General features: G+C 34.1%; 1 protein-coding gene across 1 annotated transcript in view; it reads left to right on the top strand.

Moving 5' to 3' along the window:
- Sgt1 (suppressor of G2 allele of skp1) overlaps positions 1-17,887 on the top strand; it is a 153,546-nt gene that overhangs the window by 120,384 nt on the left and 15,275 nt on the right. The window contains exons 10-11 of the mRNA XM_090402953.1: positions 4,444-4,537; positions 13,327-13,523. Coding sequence (XP_090259079.1) covers positions 4,444-4,537; positions 13,327-13,523 — 291 coding nt within the window. The remainder of the gene's footprint in view (positions 1-4,443; positions 4,538-13,326; positions 13,524-17,887) is intronic.

The following is a 17,887-nucleotide window of genomic DNA, read 5'->3' as shown; positions in this document are numbered from 1 at the left end:
AGTGGGAGCCAGATCCAGAAGTGATACCAAGGTTGAAGTAATGCAGAAGTCATATTTCCATATACAAGTAGCCAAAACGTGTACCACACCTTATTACTAAAATATTCTGGATTAGAGATATTTCTTACATGTTATTCTTTTCATATTGAAAAGAATAACATGTAAGAAAGTTTTAAAGCGAATAAAAGTTGAGCAGCTCTCAGATGTGAACTGTAGACTAAAATACACAAAGATTGTTGAAGAAAAAATGAAAGCGTTTGAGAACAGGAATCAAACCTTGGAGATTCAGTGGCAAGCTTTGAAGAAAGTCCTGATTGATTCAGCTAGAGAGGTATGTGGTGAAGTTGTCTACAAGGATAGAAAAATTAGAACTCCATGGTAGACACAGGAAGTTAAAGAGGTAGTGAAGGAAAAGAAGAAAGCATATCAAAAGTTCCTGGCAAATAAGTCAGCTTGTGCTCTTAGAGAATACAGAGACAAATGCTAGATGTAAAACTAGCTAAACAAAAGTCATGGGAGGACTTTGGCAAAATATCAAGAAGGTGGCAAAATATTCTGGAGGTTGTTGAAGAAGCTTAGGAATGGAGGAAAGAATGCTGTAAAAGTAGTTAGAGATGATAAAGGTGACATGAAAACGGGAGAAAAAGCTATCATTGAAGTATGGAGTAATTACTTTGAAAATTGCTAAATGAAACAAGCAGTAATGACAGCACAGTGGTAAAAAACACTGACCAGGCATGCAGTCAGGAATACATATCCATACTTGAAGTAGAAAAAGCCATCAAAGTCTTGAAATGTGGAAAGGCAGCAGGAGTAGATGATATTTGACTAGAAATGCTGAAGTATGGTGGTATAAGAGTCTTACAGTGGCTGCACTGCATAGTTCAGAAAGCCTGGACAGAGGGACGAATTCCTGATGATTGAAGTAGAGCTCTCATAGTACCCATATATCAAAAGGGAAATAAAACTGAATGTGAGAATTATAGAGGTATTTTCCTACTGAGTGTTCCTGGCAAGATCTATGCAAGTATACTTGAGAAACGGTTGAGAAGAATTGTGGAAGAAAAGCTTGATGAAGAACAAGCTTTTCTTGTTCTTCACCAAGTAGAAGAATAGAGGGTGTCAGGATCAGATCTTCACTTTACAACAAATAGTTGAGAAAGCATGGGAATATAACAAAGATCTGTATTTAAGTTTTGTCGATTTGGAGAAGGCATATGACAAGGTGCCAAGAGACAAACTATTCAATACGCTACAGTTATATGGTGTCAATGGGGCATTATATCAAGCAATACTTAGTCTTTATTTGAGTTGTAAATCAGCAGTTAGAATTCAAGGAAGCACAGGAAGATTGTTTAATGTTAAATCTGGTGTGAGACAAGGATGTACATTATCCCCTCTGTTATTCATTATCTATATGGATCACATTATGAAGGAAAGTGGTATTAAACATGATATCAAAATTGGAGATGTTAATATCAGCTCTTTGCTTTATGCGGATGATGTTATACTTCTAAATAAATCCGCTACAAGTCTGCAAGATTCTCTGACTAAATTAAATAACTGTTGTAATAGATATGGTATGAAGGTCAGCAATAAAAAGACAAAGACAATGAAAATAGGCAGAATCATTGAAAATGTCAACTGTGTTGTGAATGGAGACCCTGTGGAACAAGTAAAACATTTCAGCTACTTAGGCACAATTTTTAGTGAAGATGGTAAATTAAATATAGAAATAGACAACAGAATTAGCAAAGCTGGTATGGTGGGAAGTCAATTGAATAAATTCATATGGAATAAGAGGGAAATTAGTCGGAACACTAAATTAGCTGTATACAAGACAGTGTTCAAACTAGTTTAACTTATGGATCTGAGAGCCGGGTCAGAAGTAAAACACTTGACCAAAGACTAGAGACTGCAGATATGAGAGTCCTGAGAAAGATTATAGGTGTGAACAGATGGCATCAATGGCAATATCATATTAAAAACGAGGATATTAGGAAAGAACTTCACATTGTCAGCATCCAGGAATGTGTTAGCAGAGCTAGGCTCAGGTGGTATGGTCACTTAAACAGAATGGGCGAAGAAAGATTAGCAAAACAAGTGTTCTCTGCCAGGTTGGCAGCAAAACGACCCAGGGGAAGACCAAGATATAGGTGGATTGATACGGTACAAAGTGCCTTAGACGATAGAAGTATAAGATCTGATAATGTTGGAGTCTTGACAAGTAACAGACTGATTTGGAGGAAAATTGTAGATAAGAAGTTAGTGATGTAATTTTTTTCATGTAGTACTATCATATCCTGTACGTCCCTTGAGGGTGGTACATGGCAGGAATTTGATGATGATGACTATATTTTAAAAATATAGTATCGTTTTAAAAGCTTGTTTCCTTTGAATTATTTTTCCATTAGATTCTCTTTGCAGTTTAATTTCTACACTGCTATTTGTTTATCTTATGTATTCATTCAGTTCATAACATCTTTCTGTAACGTGTTCTTTCAAAAGCCAAAAATGATATTCAGAAAGAAGAGGATGAAAAAGCAAATAAATTCAATGGACAAGATATGGAAAAGTAAATCAGCAGATCTTGTCACAAAACCACAAGTGCTGGGAACGTGCATATTTACAAGTGCTCTCTATGGTTGTGAGACATAGTGGTCAAAGACCCTGTGAAAATAACCATACAGCATCTGTTGATGTCTAATTAATGAATAGATGGCTCCACACTGTTCAAAATGTAGTTGTTTTGACATTTAATATAATTAGGCATTCTGCTGCATCTACTACTGCATTTCCACATTATTGGCATTTGAAAGAGCATGTTATAGAAAGATTCCATAAATAGGATGGGTGTAAAAGGTAACAAATGAACTATATAGGAAATACAGTTCATTTATTCAAAATAATTCAATGAAACATTGAACACATCTGAAGGATGGATAGCAGTAGACAGATCACAAACTTTTATTAGTGCAATGGACAGAATAAACAGAAGATGCTGGCCAAGACAAAAGTGGGTAGACAATGTGGAGAGAGAGAGTTTGTAGGATTTGAGTTATCTGACAGTGTACATAGAATTTGCAAAGAATAATGATGATTGTTTTAAAAAATAAGAACAGGTCGATAGAACTTTAAGCTCCTTAAGGATATTGACAAGAATATTGAAATATTTTGGACACATTGTGAAAGAATGGAAGGAGGACTTCTTAAAACAGTAATAGAAGGTAAAGTTTCTAGAAAAAGAGTGAGGGATAAACCAATAATGAGATTGATGGATGGTGTGCCTGGAGTGACAGATCTTCAGAGTTGAAGCCCCAGAAAAGCATACAACAGGACCACCTGTCAAGAACCGGTGTGGCACATCACTGAGCATTTGAATGACCATACAGCATCTGTTGATGTCCAAGTAATGAATAGATGATCTCACACTGTTCAAAATGTACTTGTTTTGATATTTAGTATAATTAGGCATTCTGCTGCATTTCCATAACTGAACAATGTCATCTTTCTTTAACAAACATTGGTTTCTTAAGATTTTTTCCATCTATTTGTTTCAACACTATAAGGAATCACTGTTTGAAGGGAGGAAAGAGGACAGGCTCAGCCATAGTATTTTGCATTACCATCGAGACAAAGAATTTGACAACTGCGTATGTGAGAGAGAGAGATAACAGAGAGCTGGAACTGTCTTGGCTTTAATGAGAACATAATTAGTGCAACAATTTGGAGCTTGAAAAGCAAGCATTAGTCTAATATGACCTAGAATAGCCTTTGGCCAATGTAGTGGCTGACATCCTGCTGTGACTCATAAGTTATAGCTACATCATTTCCATTTTCCAGATATAATGGCTGATCATATGGCCTTTCAGTGGTGGATTTTTGTAAACCCCACTGAAAGGCAAAGAGCTTGGTGTCCATGCCTCCCCTCCCACTTTTTTTTACCAATGTAATCTACAATTTTGCAATAATTTCATCCATTTCAAGAAAATTGGTGCCTGCTGTTTCAAATTTACACAAACAAGGGATTTTGGGGCTGGTGGGCATTCAGAATTATTTCCAAAATTTTGTTAATTTTAGATATACATAAACTATCCAAAAAAAAAAAAAAAAAACAGGAATACAAATTTCTTGATGGTCTTCCGAGTTTAAAGTTTGGTGTCTATGCCTTCCTCCCCTCCCACTTTTTTTAGGAGTGTAATTTGCAATTTTGTACTAATTTTATCCATTTCAAGAAAAATTGTGAGTCAGCTCTCACTAGGGAAAATTTGTTCACTGTAATGAACTGCCAAAAAAGTCCCAACACAGTCACAATGCCATTCTGAAAGAAATGCCCTATAGCAAATAATCTACCATAACTAACTTCTCCTGTGAGTTTACTATAGTGAGATTTGATTTCACTGAATAATAAGTATTTTTAATGTCTATGGCTTTTTTTTACAGATTGAAATAAAGCTTAAAAAGGTCAATGGGATCCATTGGACCAGTCTAGAAAAAGATATTAGTGTGCCAAAGAATATAAAACAATTTGAAATTGGTAAGTTTTGTTTTGTTTAATGTTTTTTAAGTGAAATTTCAATGTCACTATTTAAATTAAAAAAAAAAAAAAAAGTATGATATTTTGATATTTGAGGCACTCTGAAAATTTCTCAAAATTTTGAGAGTGCCTCCATAGCCCAATTGGAAGAACGACAGTATGCTGTGCCCTTCGATTGGAAAAGGCCTGAGTTTGATTCGCGTTGTGATGAGAGGAATCTTTTTTTTTTTTTTTTTCAATTGAAGGTGAGTTAGCTGATCTCATATGGAAGTAGCAGGTTATTTACTTCCATAAACTCAGGTTTTTCATCCCATATACAGACAAATCAGCCTTCTGGACGCATGCAATTTACATACAAAAAATACTAGTGGTGGTGGTGGGGGCAATAGATGGCATTGGTGTAGATGATGAAGATGAATGGAAGTGGTGGAGATACAGTTGTAGAGTAGATACTCTCCTTCAATGAGTCTCTGGACTCCTTGAAAGTGTCACAAAAAAAAAGACTTTCTACAAATTAAATACAAAAAAACTCGATTAATTTTGTAAAGGGATCACGATATTCATGTAAAATTACAGTTGACTGAAAAGTTTGTAAAATGTTCTATTAAAATATGAAACATGATAGTCTGGCACAAACATGTCTTGGTATTGCACAATATAATCTCCCTGCAATTGACTATTTAGATTTATATTCTGGTTGGAATTCATTATAAGATATAATGGAATAAAAACAGCACAAATAAATAATTAAACACACATTTAATCAATTCTATGTTTTGTCTGTCACTGAGACATTGTCAAAGAAACAATATTACAATTGTAAAAATACATACAAAAATGCACAAAACAATAGGCTTTAATCTTTTCCACTTAGTCCTGTGCCTAATAACTCCCAAATCTGGGTAAACTTAATGCATCCATATTAAACATAAACACAAAAGATTGAGTTTTCTTTCAAGTTTGTATCTGTTGTGGTGAAGCATAATAAATTTCTTCCGTTTCATTCTGCACAAATTATTCAAGGCATGTCAACTACACCTGACTGACCATACTTATGGCAGCAGATGTATTTTTTATGTTCTTCTAGGGATGTTTGTAGATCTCCCAGTTTGATCATAATATAAGTTGCAAGAACAAGGAGTCCTGTAAACACCTGGAACAAAGAGAAAGAGATAAAGGAGGTAGCTTGAGAGAGCAGTGAGGGCAGCCATCTTCAGATGCGGTTTGAATGCAATGCAGAGATTTGTACTTTTTTTTTAAGAGTTCTGACTATTTTTTCCCCAATGTGCTGTCAATATAAGAAACAACGATGACATTACTTGCAGTCAGTATGTTGAGAGGGATAGGAGGAACAATTAATTGATTGATCTTTTTGGCATTGTAACCATTGGACAAGGTCTGATGAAGATAGAAGAGTTCAGCAGTGAGTTGTTAAGCCCAGATAGAATAATGATTGGGGGAGCTCTATTAACAAGGGTTTTGATAGCACCATATTGTTGGGGAGTTTGTGTATATCTACGTGTGTGTGTGTGTTATCTTCAAGTGTCATCCCCCTAGAAGGAGGTTGGCAACCATGTCACAGAACCTTTTTCTTTCTTTTGCTGCTCTGGAACATTTATGGTAATTCAAGCCAGTCTAGTCCTTAATGTCTTCAAACCACAATCTCCTGGGTCTACCTCTCCCTCTTTTTCCATCCAATTTTTCTTCTAATATTAATTTCTGAATGCCTTCTTGTCTAGTTAGATGTCCAAAATATTTAAGTTTTCACTCTTTAATTATTTTCATTAATGTTCTTTTCATTTTTGCTTTCTTTAAAACATCTTCATTTTCTCTGTTCATGGTATTTTCAACATTCTTCTGATGGTCCACATTTCGAAAGCTTTAATTTTTTTCTCTGCTTCTTTATTTCGAGTCCAAGTTTCACTGTTGTAGAGAAGGCTTGACCAGATATAGCATTTTATTAATCTTTTTCTTGTGTCTATATTAATGTCTCTGGATGTTAGAACAGTTTTCATATCAGTAAAGGCTTTTCTTGCTATCTCTATTCTTCTTTTTATTACTTTAAGGGAATTTCCTCTGTCTGTAAACATTTGTCCCGAACATATAAAAGACTGAACCTGTTCAATTTTCTTTTTGTTAACAGTTATGTTTAGTTTCTTATTTATTGGTTCTTTTGATATAATCATGCACTTTGTTTTCTTTAGGTTAATAATTAGTCCCATGTCTAAGCTTCTGTTGTAAATTTCTGTGACTAAGTTTTGAAGATAATTTTTAGATTCAGCTATAAGGACTGTATTATCTGCATACCTGAAGTTGTTGAAGTTCCTACCTCCGACTTTTACACCCTTCAGTTCTGAAATATTTTTAAAAACTTGCTGACTATATATATTGTACAGTAAGGGTGATAAGACGCATCCTTGCCTTACTCCTTTTTTGATTTCAAAGTTGCCAGAATATGTATTTTTATATCTTATTGAGGCCATTTGATTCCAGTATATATTTGTAATTTATACGTAGATCTTTTCCTTTTAACCCATTATTCATAGGATATGTATTAATTTCTTGTATCTATTGAATCAAATGCTTTGGTGTAATCAATAAAACAAAGATATATGCTTTTCTGGTTGTCAAGGCTTCTTTCACATAATGTTTTCAAATTGAAGATTCCTTCTCTTGTACCTTTTGTCTTTTTGAAAACCTGATTGAGTGTCTTCTCTTTCTATTGACAAAGTGCAATTTATTCTTTCTAGGATTATTCTCAGTAGTAATTTTGTAACATGACTTGTTAAACTTATTAGTCTATATTCTGAACTTGGAATTTTGGGAATAGTGACAAAGATGGATTTCCTTAGATTATCAGGGATGTATCCTGTATCATAGATGTTATTAAAAATAACCTTTAGGTCATTAAGTGTGTTTTCATTTACTTTCTTTAACAATTCAATAGGGATCTGATCAGGGCCTGGTGTTTTACCTGTTCTCATTTGACTTAGAGCGTATTCTATTTCTTCATAATAAATTGGTTCACTATCCATATTTTGTATATCTGGTGCATCTGTGCGATCAGAGTCAAAGAGTTCTTTTCCATATTCTTTCCATCTTTTTATGATATCTTGTGTTTCTAGTAGCATTTTTTCATTTGTATCTTTTATACAAGGATTATGGTTGAAATTTTTATTTTTGTCAGGGCTTGGATTAACTTATGTATTTCTTTACTATTGTGTTTCTTGTCCAGTTCCTCTATTTCTTTACATTTTTCATTTAGGCACTTGTCTTTAGCCTTCCTGCATTCATTTTTTATCATTTTATTGAGTATTCTATACTGTTGTGTACTTTCCTTTTTTTATCTTTCATTCATAAGCTCTAGTTGAAAGTTTATTTTTCACTTGGTTAGAATACAATAAATTTAGTTAAATCCTTTATCCAAGTGTGAGCAAACAAAGTTTGCCCCTGAAAGTATCTTCAGGACTGGGGTAAGGTGGTGCAACACCAGGATGACTCCTTGCAAAGGTGGAGCAAGATACCAACACTCCTATCTCAGTATCTCCCATAATTCAAAACACATCTCCTTGCGGATATGTCTAATGTTATGCATTAAGGGAAGGGCCACTACCCAGACTAGTTTCGACCTTTATTGAGGTCTCTTCAGTGGGAGCCAGGCCCAAGTGGAGATACCAGCCAGAAGCATTAGCAAGGTTATCTGAAGAGACCTCAATAAAGGTCGAAACTAGTCTGGGTAGTGGCCCTTCGCTTAATGCATAACATTAGACATATCCACAAGGAGATGTGTTTTGCATTATGGGAGATACTGAGATAGGAGTGTTGGTAGCTTGCTCCACCTTTGCAAGGAGTCATCTTGGTGTTGCACCACCTTACCCCAGTCCTGAAGATACTTTCAGGCGCAAACTTTGTTTGCTCACACTTGGATAAAGGATTAAACTAAATTTATTACATAAGCTCTAGCATTGATTCAGTCATCTAGGGTTTTTTCTTATTGTATTTAATTTTTGGAATAACCTCATTAGCTGTCTTATATATTGCACTTCTAAAATTTGGCCACCTGTTTTCAATTTCCTCTGTGTTACAAAAGTATATTGTCTTCTGTTTTATATCCTACATGATCTATTTTCTTCCTAATTTCCGAGTTAAACACCATTATGTTGTCAGGTATATTCAGAGCTGTGAAGTCAAGTCTTTCAGTATGATTGTTTTTAGAAATGTTTTTAAGTTTAATTTTCAAAGTAGACACAATGGGGTTATGGTCTGAACCTATATCAGCACCTGGGTATGTTTTTATGTTGGTTGTATTATTTTTATATCTATTATTTATCATTATGAAATCTATTTGGTTTCTTTTAGAGTTATCTGGGTTTGTCCAAGTATATAGTCTGCACTTTGGATGTTGAAAGAAAGTATTCATTATGCGCAAGTTGTTTTGAATGCAGAATTGTATCAATCTTTCACCTCTTTCATTTCTGTCGCCTAGTCCAAATTTTCCAACAACTGGATTTTCTTCCCCTTCTCCAATCTTTGCATTCAAGTCACCCATCGCTATGAGTATCTCATTTGATTTTACATATTCTATACATTTTTGTAAATTATTATAAAAATCTTCTATTTCTTCATCATTGTGAGTCATCGTAGGGGCATAAACCTGGATAATTATGATGTTAAAAGGCTTTGTGGCTAATTTAATAAGTATTATTCTTTCGTTTATGGGCCACAGCCCCATTACACATTTAAAGATATCTTTCTTAATCATGAAACCTACTCCATATTCATGCTTCTCTCCACCAGAATATACAAATGTAATGCCATTCTAGTTTTCCTATCTTGTTTCACTAATTCCCATCACATAAACTTTAAGTCTTTTTATTTCCTGTATAAGTTTGTCAAAATTCCCTAGTTTATATAATGTTCCAATTTTCAAGATTCTGTTTCTTGTTTTCAAACAAGGAATATCAGATACTGACCTTCCTTTCAGATTTAAGTTGACATCATCATGGAGTGCACTTGCAGCGCTAGTTTTACTTACAGTTTCAGGTGTCTTCTTCCCTGTAACTATTTACAGCTTGGGACGTTGCAGATTCCAACTTCCAAAGCATAGCTTGTAAAATATTTCCGTTTCTCCATGGTCGACTATAAGATAGAGGATAATAACGTGGTGAGGCCCTGATCTCTTCCACATCTGCAATAGCCAGCTAACTTGGCTCACTCTGTCAGCTGTTGATCTGTATTCAGAATCTTCTGCCTGTCTGTTGTTTCACATTGCTGTTGATATATGAATTCTTGTGCCAATGATGAAACAGCAGATGTCATTACAGTCTTAACATCTCCCACGCTGGCCACATAACGTCTTGGGAAATGCACTTTATAGCTTTCTGCCAGCTCTTTGCCATGGCTCATTACGACACCATGTTTCCCTGGGGGGGGGGGTCCATGTGGAGGCGTGATACTAAGACTTCCTGGGCATGGCCCTCCAGACTTCAATGAAATATTGGCACTGCCATCTATATCAGTTCCATCAGAGTTTTTGACCGTGTTGTATGTTGCCAGCCCACCATGGAATGAAATCCATCCCAGGCTTAACTGTGCTCAACATGCTGAAAGCATGATTGATGACTAGTCAGCCAAGATCCTGGCAGGAGACACAGCTAATGCAAACAGAGAAAGAAAAGATTAGCATATCTGCTCTCCAAACCAATAAGTTGCAGGTTCAAATCCTACTGTGGGCATGAGTGTTTGATTGTTTTTAGGTGGAAGATGACAACCATATGCTTGTTGGAGGCCTGAAGCATCTTGAAAAAGTTTGTTTCAACTCTTAGAGCAGGGTTTCTGGACTATATAAAAAAAATAAATAAAAATGCAAAAAAAATTAATAAATAGGGGAAAAAAAAAACTTAACCCATTCACAGTACTAATGTATAATAGGCTTATAACCTTTCATGAGTACGAATCACCTAAAAAAGAAAGAAAAGAAAACGTTATGGATTTGAATCTTGCCATGGATGTTTTTGATTGTCTTTAGGTGGCAGAATTTCATCACTATGTGAGACCACTTCCTGCTAATATATCAGAGGCTTGGAGTGACTTGAAAAAGTACATTTAGTTTCTGGAGTAAGATTTTGGGCTATGTAAAAATTGAAAATTAATGTACAAAATTAATAAAAATTAAAAAAAAAATCCTTAGCCTGCCCACAATACTAGAGTACTATAGGTTTACAGAAAGCCTTTCATTGGTGAGAGTCACAGTAAATAAAAAAATTTGCTTAACATTTTTTTTTATTATCTTATTTTGTGACTTGGTTGAATGAATGGATAGCACCCACTCTTCATTCAACAGACTGCAGGTTTGAATCCCACCATGGAACATAGTTATTAGTGTCTTTAGTGATAGATAAATTTCATCGCTAGGTGGATGACCCTCACTCTGCTTATTGGAGGTTTCAAGTTGCTTAAAAAAAATTCTATGTTTGGTCTTAATGTAAGGTTTTCTGATTATCTCGCACTTAACCAATCCACGGTATTAATACAGTATATTAACTATTAAAATTATTAATGCAGTATAGTAATAGGAATGTGGGTTGACAGAAAGAATAAAAACAGATAACTTAGATGAAAAAGAGAACTCTGTATTATGAAATTTTTACTTATGCATCCTCACTATGAATATAATTTAAATTTGAAATATAGGTACAGGAAACCTTGCTTAATGCGATTAATTAATCCATCAATTAATGTGCACCAAGCGAAATCACGTTAAGCCAATACAGTAAACAATAGGAATAATTATAATTCATCCATCAGTTAGCGTAAATTTGAAGAAAAAAAATGTATAATCTATATTAGAGGATAAAATCATCAAAGTTAATAAAAATCAATTGCTTAAATTTTTATTTAGTGTCTAAACATTTGATTGAGCTACTTTTTTTTACAAAGAAAAAAACAAAAAGTAAAGATGTTTGAATAGTGGACTTTTTCATCTTGTTAAGCAATTTGCAATAGCTGGTGACCTCTTTATCAAGCTTCGAAGCTTCGTTCCATATCAACATCAAACAAAATTTCCTTATGCTCAATGTGATTGAAAACTAGCTCAAGTTCTTTTGCAGTTAGCTTCTTAGTCGTAACATTCTCTTCTTGTTCGCACTCCTTATCTTCTTCATATGCACACTGTTCTAGTTGAAGGAGATCATTCTCGTTTAACTGTTCTGAATGGGAATCAAGCAAGTTTCTCACATCTTCATTATCCAGTTCATTAAATCCAAGTTCTATTCCAAATGTGCTGATTTCTTTAATAATGTTATCAGCTTGGTTATTAAAACCATGAAATCATTTGCACAGTGACCTTCTGCTATACGGTTCCTTTATTACTGCAGCTTTCTTTATCAGTCTTTCTCTTTTCCATATCAGGTTGAATGTAGCTTTATAGGTATCTAAATAAATAGAGTGAAGGAAAAGTGATTAAGCAAGTGAACAGAGATTGCACACGTGCACTTGTGATGATAGCTTTGAATCAACTGCCAAGTGTTGCTGGCCACTGCCTACTGGCTGTTACATCGAAAAGTGCTGTCACTTGCTGCAAATTGGCAAGTTTCGCATAGTATAAAAAAAATTGCATTAACTGATTAATCACTCGCTTCAAGCAGGAAATAGTATCATTTCACTTACTCGTGCTAACTGATTATCATGCATATTGAATATTCTCATTAAGTGAGGTTTTCCTGTAATTGCATAATAACAGAAAATTCAATAGTACTAAGATGAAACCTTGAATTTAGTACAGTACAATTGAGCCATGCTACTTGGAAAAATCCTAATAATGTGTGATATGAATAAATAAACTATTCACTAATGGAGATGAGCACTGTTTGTTGAGGAGTGTTGTTCCCACTATAAGGACAAATGCAATCCATGGTGAATTAGCTCTTATGCAGGACTGGAGTCTTTTTACAGAGCAGTTTGTTTAGATGTGATAGTATTTCCTTTTTGGATGATTGCCTGGCTGTTTATCAGCCACATGGGAAGAGCTTCGGTTCTCAATGGTTTAAAAGAAATGTGCGTTCATCTGCACATACACACACAAACACTCTCTCTCATACACACACTGTGGTTATATTCATGCACTCTGCAAATCTTCCTTATCATAAATAAGAGCTGTTATTAATCAAGCTGATCCATTTGTCCTACCGATCCCTTGCTACAAGAAATAGAACATATCAAATCTGCTTTCTTGACATATGGTTTTAGTTTGTCATTAAGAATAACTGTTGTATTTTTATTTTTTAATGATTCCACTCTTACAGAGGTCTTTAATAAATGAATTCTAGAAAGAATACCGATAGAGGATAATACAAAGCAAAAGTTTTTTTTCCGTAGTATTTGCTCTCTAATCATCCTCTTCTCCACTGTAAAATCATGTTTTAATCTATTTTCAACTGCAGTATATTTTGATAATTTCCCTAGTCTATTCTCATTATTTCAATATTACTCCATATTCTTCCTGCATTATTTTTATTCAGAAGTTAGCTGATTTTTTTGATATATATATATATAATATATATGTTAAAGATACCAAGCTATTTTAAACCTAGTTTTACTCTATTTCCCAAGTAAGCAAACAGACAAACAAGTCGAGTTTGTGCCTGCAAGTGTTGCAAGTCTAGCTGACCCTGCACATAGTGCAAGGTCAGACTAGAAAGTATTTTACCCAAGGTAAAATACTTTCTACAATATATATATATATATATTAAATTTTTTGTTTATATTATAATAAGTATGTTTAATTTTAGATGGTGAAAAACATCAAAATGTTGCAAGTTATCCTTCATCTTATCCTCAAAAAAGAGACTGGGACAAAATTGTTGTTGACATCAAAAAAGAAGAAGCCGATGAAAAACTTGAAGGAGAAGCAGCATTAAATCAGTTATTTCAAAAAATTTATTCTGAGGGCTCAGATGAAGTTAAAAGAGCGATGAATAAATCTTATGTGAGTAAGATTGACCACTTAATTAAATTAAAAAAATATTTCAAAAAATTTATTCTGAGGGCTCAGATGAAGTTAAAAGAGCGATGAATAAATCTTATGTGAGTAAGATTGACCACTTAATTAAATTAAAAGAATTATTTTATAATAGGATTTTTTATTACAGATAGATTTCTTTTGCTCCTGAAAGTAAATTTTGGAACTTTTAGAAAATTACTTGGTGCTTGACAAACTTTTGTTACTGTGTGTAACTGAAAATTAATTTTTAAAAATTATCTGTAATTATTACAGCTTGATCTATTATAACAAAAACTTCTTATTATAATGCTCATTTTTGTGGAAGGGAACTGATAGTGATTAATACACCATATGAAAGTTTGTTTACTAACATGCTTGTAAAGGGAAAAAAAAAAAAAAAAAGGTTAAAAATAATATAAACTTAACCAAGCAGTTGTTATATCTGCTCTCTGACCCAACAGGCCATGAGTACAAATATTTCAGTGGGCATGGATGTTTGTCTCTAGGTAGAAGATGAATCTTTTAATCTGGTGTGAGACTACCTTGCATATTGGAAGGCCTAAAGTTGTTTCAAAAAGTTCCATGTGATTTGATTTCTAGAGCAAAGTTTTGAGATTATCTCCTTAGCCTACCCATGGTTATGAAATTGAAAGGCTACAGTTTAATAGCGTTTTTAATTTCATAATTGAAATGCTGGATTGAATTTATGGGGGAAAGTGAGAAGGAACATTAGGAGAAAGGGGGTTAGTGCTCTTGGTACTATCCTTCCCTTGAACAGTTGATGTTATACACCTTTTCTGTACACAGACAAGTAAATTGATTGCAAAATGACATTTAAAAAAAAAAATTGTGGATGAGAAAGATAAAGGAAGAAAAAAGTGGGAGGAGAGACTTCCTAATCTCCAAGAGGAATGGAAATAAGCATAAACTGTGCTACCTCAAGTTTTTTGTTGGGATGGGGGATAGTAAGATATCACTTATGGGCTAGGAGTTGAATAAGAAGTGAGAAAAAGTTGAAGGGATTGATTTTATAATTTTGAAGTTTCCCTGATGTCAGTAATATTCACAAGTTTTCTGATATTCCTGGAGTAGGGAATTAATTTAACTATTCAAAGTTAAAATTTGTCGAACTCAGATTAATCTGAGTCTGACAAGTTTTAACTTTTTCTTTCTAGCTGTGTGTGATTCTTACTCAATTTCTCATGCTAATTTCAAATATTTTTAAATTTTATTTTCTGACATATAGTTTTTGAAAAACAAGTCTATACATTTTTATGATATAAACCAGTGGCGGCCCGTACATAAGCAATGCGACACTGCAGCATCCCCAAGGAAAAAATGAAAAAATTAAATTTTGTTTGTGTTTATAAATAATAACAATGCTTACAACACTATATAAATGCAGTATAACATGTTAAAGGTTACAGCTTATGTTTTCACATTGATTGAATAGTTAATAATTGGAATTGTTCGATTAACGCTTTAGATTACGAAACAAATGCACTGCGATCTAACGCCGATATTCGTTTGCTCTTGTCATTGCACGTTACGTCATTCCCAACTGTAACTGCTCAAACGGCAGTGTATTTTTAGTAAGCTTATGGGCCTTATTTCTGTGAGATATGAAACGTTTATTATTGGTGCTTGTGCCTAGTGAACTATTTTTTGTAAATCTTATTTTATTTTGTTAAAATAACATATAATTATTTATTTATTATAGATACAAGACTGAATTATGAAGAGTGTCACTGTTGAAAATATGAAAAGAATAATATTTTTTCAGTTATCATTACACGAAACAAATGCACTGCGATCTAATGCCGATATTTGTTTGCTGTCGTTGCACGTTGATCTACACTCGTTATTTCTGTGAGATATGAAACGTTTATTATTGCCGCGTGTTCGTGGTGAACTATTTTTTTGTAAATTTTATTTTGTTAAAATAATATATAATTATTTATTATAGATACAAGGCTGAATTATGATGAGCGTCACTGTTGAAAATATGAAAAGAATAATTTTTTTCAATTACCGTTACACGAAACAAATGCACTGCGATCTAACGCCGATATTCGTTTGCTGTCATTGCACGTTACTTCATTAGATACACTGCCGCTTGGGCAGTGTATCTTATGCCTGCGCTCATTATTTCTGTGAGATATGAAACATTTATTATTGGCGCATGGTCGTGGTGAACTATTTTTTTTTGTAAATTTTATTTTGTTAAAATAACATATTTATTAATTATAGATACAAGGCTGAATTATGACGAGTGTCACTGTTGAAAATATGAAAAGAATTATATTTTTTCAATTGTCGTTACACGAAACAAATGCACTGCAATCTGACGGCAATATTCATTTGCACTTGTCATTGCTATTGATATGAGACATTTATTATTGGTGTTTGTTATAAAGCACTGACATAAACACTATTAACATATATGTGCAGAATGAAAGTCAAGTAGAATGACTGCCCTAACACCTTCCATTTATAAGATGAACTTGGTGTTTCCTGTTTCAGATCCTCAACAGTAATCAGCTAACATGACACAACTCCACTTTCCCTTATACCTACCTACCTTTCATCCTCATAATCTGCTGATGAAACCTTTCACCATGTTCTTCTTACAGATGCAAGATTTTCTGGGAAAAAAGTCTAGATGTGAGTCCAGAAAGTGTATTTTCTGAGACATCTTGTATCCCATTTCATGATATGCTTTGAGCATAGAAGAAATAATTTCTTTGTAATCTGAAGATTTTTGGTTGCCCAGAAGGTTTTCTGTAACCAGCTTACAATGTGTCCATGCATTAGCTTCCTTTTGGTTTATAACTTGTTCAAATTTCAGATTGTTCATTAACAATCTAATTTCTAGCCCAAAGAAAATGTCTTCCTTCATTTCTTCTGTTCTCCCAATTCAAACACCTGCTCAGACTGAATAATGGATCATAACCATCAACAAATCCAAATCACATTTTGAAAGGGCCAAATGTGCAAACTCGCATCCTATCCAAATGGTAGTCATGTGTTCTACTCCCAACTAATTAATGACCAGCAGTATGGATTCTGCCATGGAAAAATTCTGAGAAGCTTGTAGTCATAGTCACCACTCTCAACATTTCAAAAGCATTTCATTGGTCTGGAACAGGGACCTACTTATTAAACTGTCATTCTATGATTTGCTTTCCACTTCCTGCAATAAGTACTTTCATCCACTCTCTTCCTTCTGTATATAAATGACCTGCTCTCACTGACTTCAGATCCTATCCTTAACTTTGCAGATGCCTATACTCTTCATTCTTTTTTTTTTCCCCCATTTGACTGACGTTATAGTTCCCCCCTCTCTCTCTCCCTCCCAATTGTAAGAACCCTCAAGATCCACCATGTCCAGTGTCCTGAACTCTGGTCACTTAGCTGTATTTCAGTAGGGTAAGGACAACCTTGAAGATTTCAATGCTACCAAAACTCAGTACTATCTGATCTCCAAGAAAAAAAGCTCACATCCCTTCCGTTACCTTTGGTTATCTTGGGTATTATTAGATTTCCCGTCTTAGACTAACTTATACCTTCAACCTTTCCTGGCAAAAACATATCTCAGCCATAGCTGCCAATAAAACATGCTGAAGATACTAATTCACACCTCTAGTTAACTCTATACAATTCCCAAATCTGCCCAATCGTGGAATATTGCATTTGGACTGTCCTTTTGGACAATCCAGTTAATTCATGATTCCTCTCTTATACAGATCCATCTCAGTCCTTCTCTCATAGCCATTCAGTTTCTTCCTTATGTCACTTTAATAGCTATGCTTTCATGGATGATGCTTTGCTGAATTGGCAACTGTCATCTATCATTCTCTACTTTTCTTCAAAATCATAAGAACAAAATCTTCTGCTAACCAGCACCCATTTACAGTCTAGTTCAAAACTTGCCAAACTGTCTCTGCCTTCCCCAAAGAATACAACCTAAGTTTTTCAAAAAAGAAAAAAAAAAATGATTCCTTCTAACTTTTTACTTGTCTCAATTATATACAAGGGTGGTGTGAAAAGTTCTCAGCCTCGACCATAGATGGCAGCATAATTGGCAAGATTTTTTTTTTCTTCTAAGTTGGTATATCTGTCATAAGCATCCATTTGAAATTGCAAGTCATTTATCAAGTAGTTTGTTTTATACAGCTGTCTGAAGCAAAAGTGTTTTCTACATCCCTTGAAATGGATAAAATTGAGCATCATGGGGTTATAAAATTCTTTGTAAAAGAAGGTTTAATGCCAAAAGAAATTCATTTGAAGTTCATAAAAGTTTATGGGCACTCTTCTCCTTCATTTTCGACAATTAAGAAATGGGCTGC

This window comes from Typopeltis vanoorti, chromosome 13, assembly GCF_054136105.1.
Source record: "Typopeltis vanoorti isolate ZY-2024b chromosome 13, IOZ_Tvanoo_1.0, whole genome shotgun sequence".
NCBI lineage: Eukaryota > Metazoa > Arthropoda > Arachnida > Uropygi > Thelyphonidae > Typopeltis > Typopeltis vanoorti.
The sequence above is the reverse complement of the archived record's forward strand: the minus strand, read 5'-3'. Positions and strand labels throughout refer to the sequence as shown.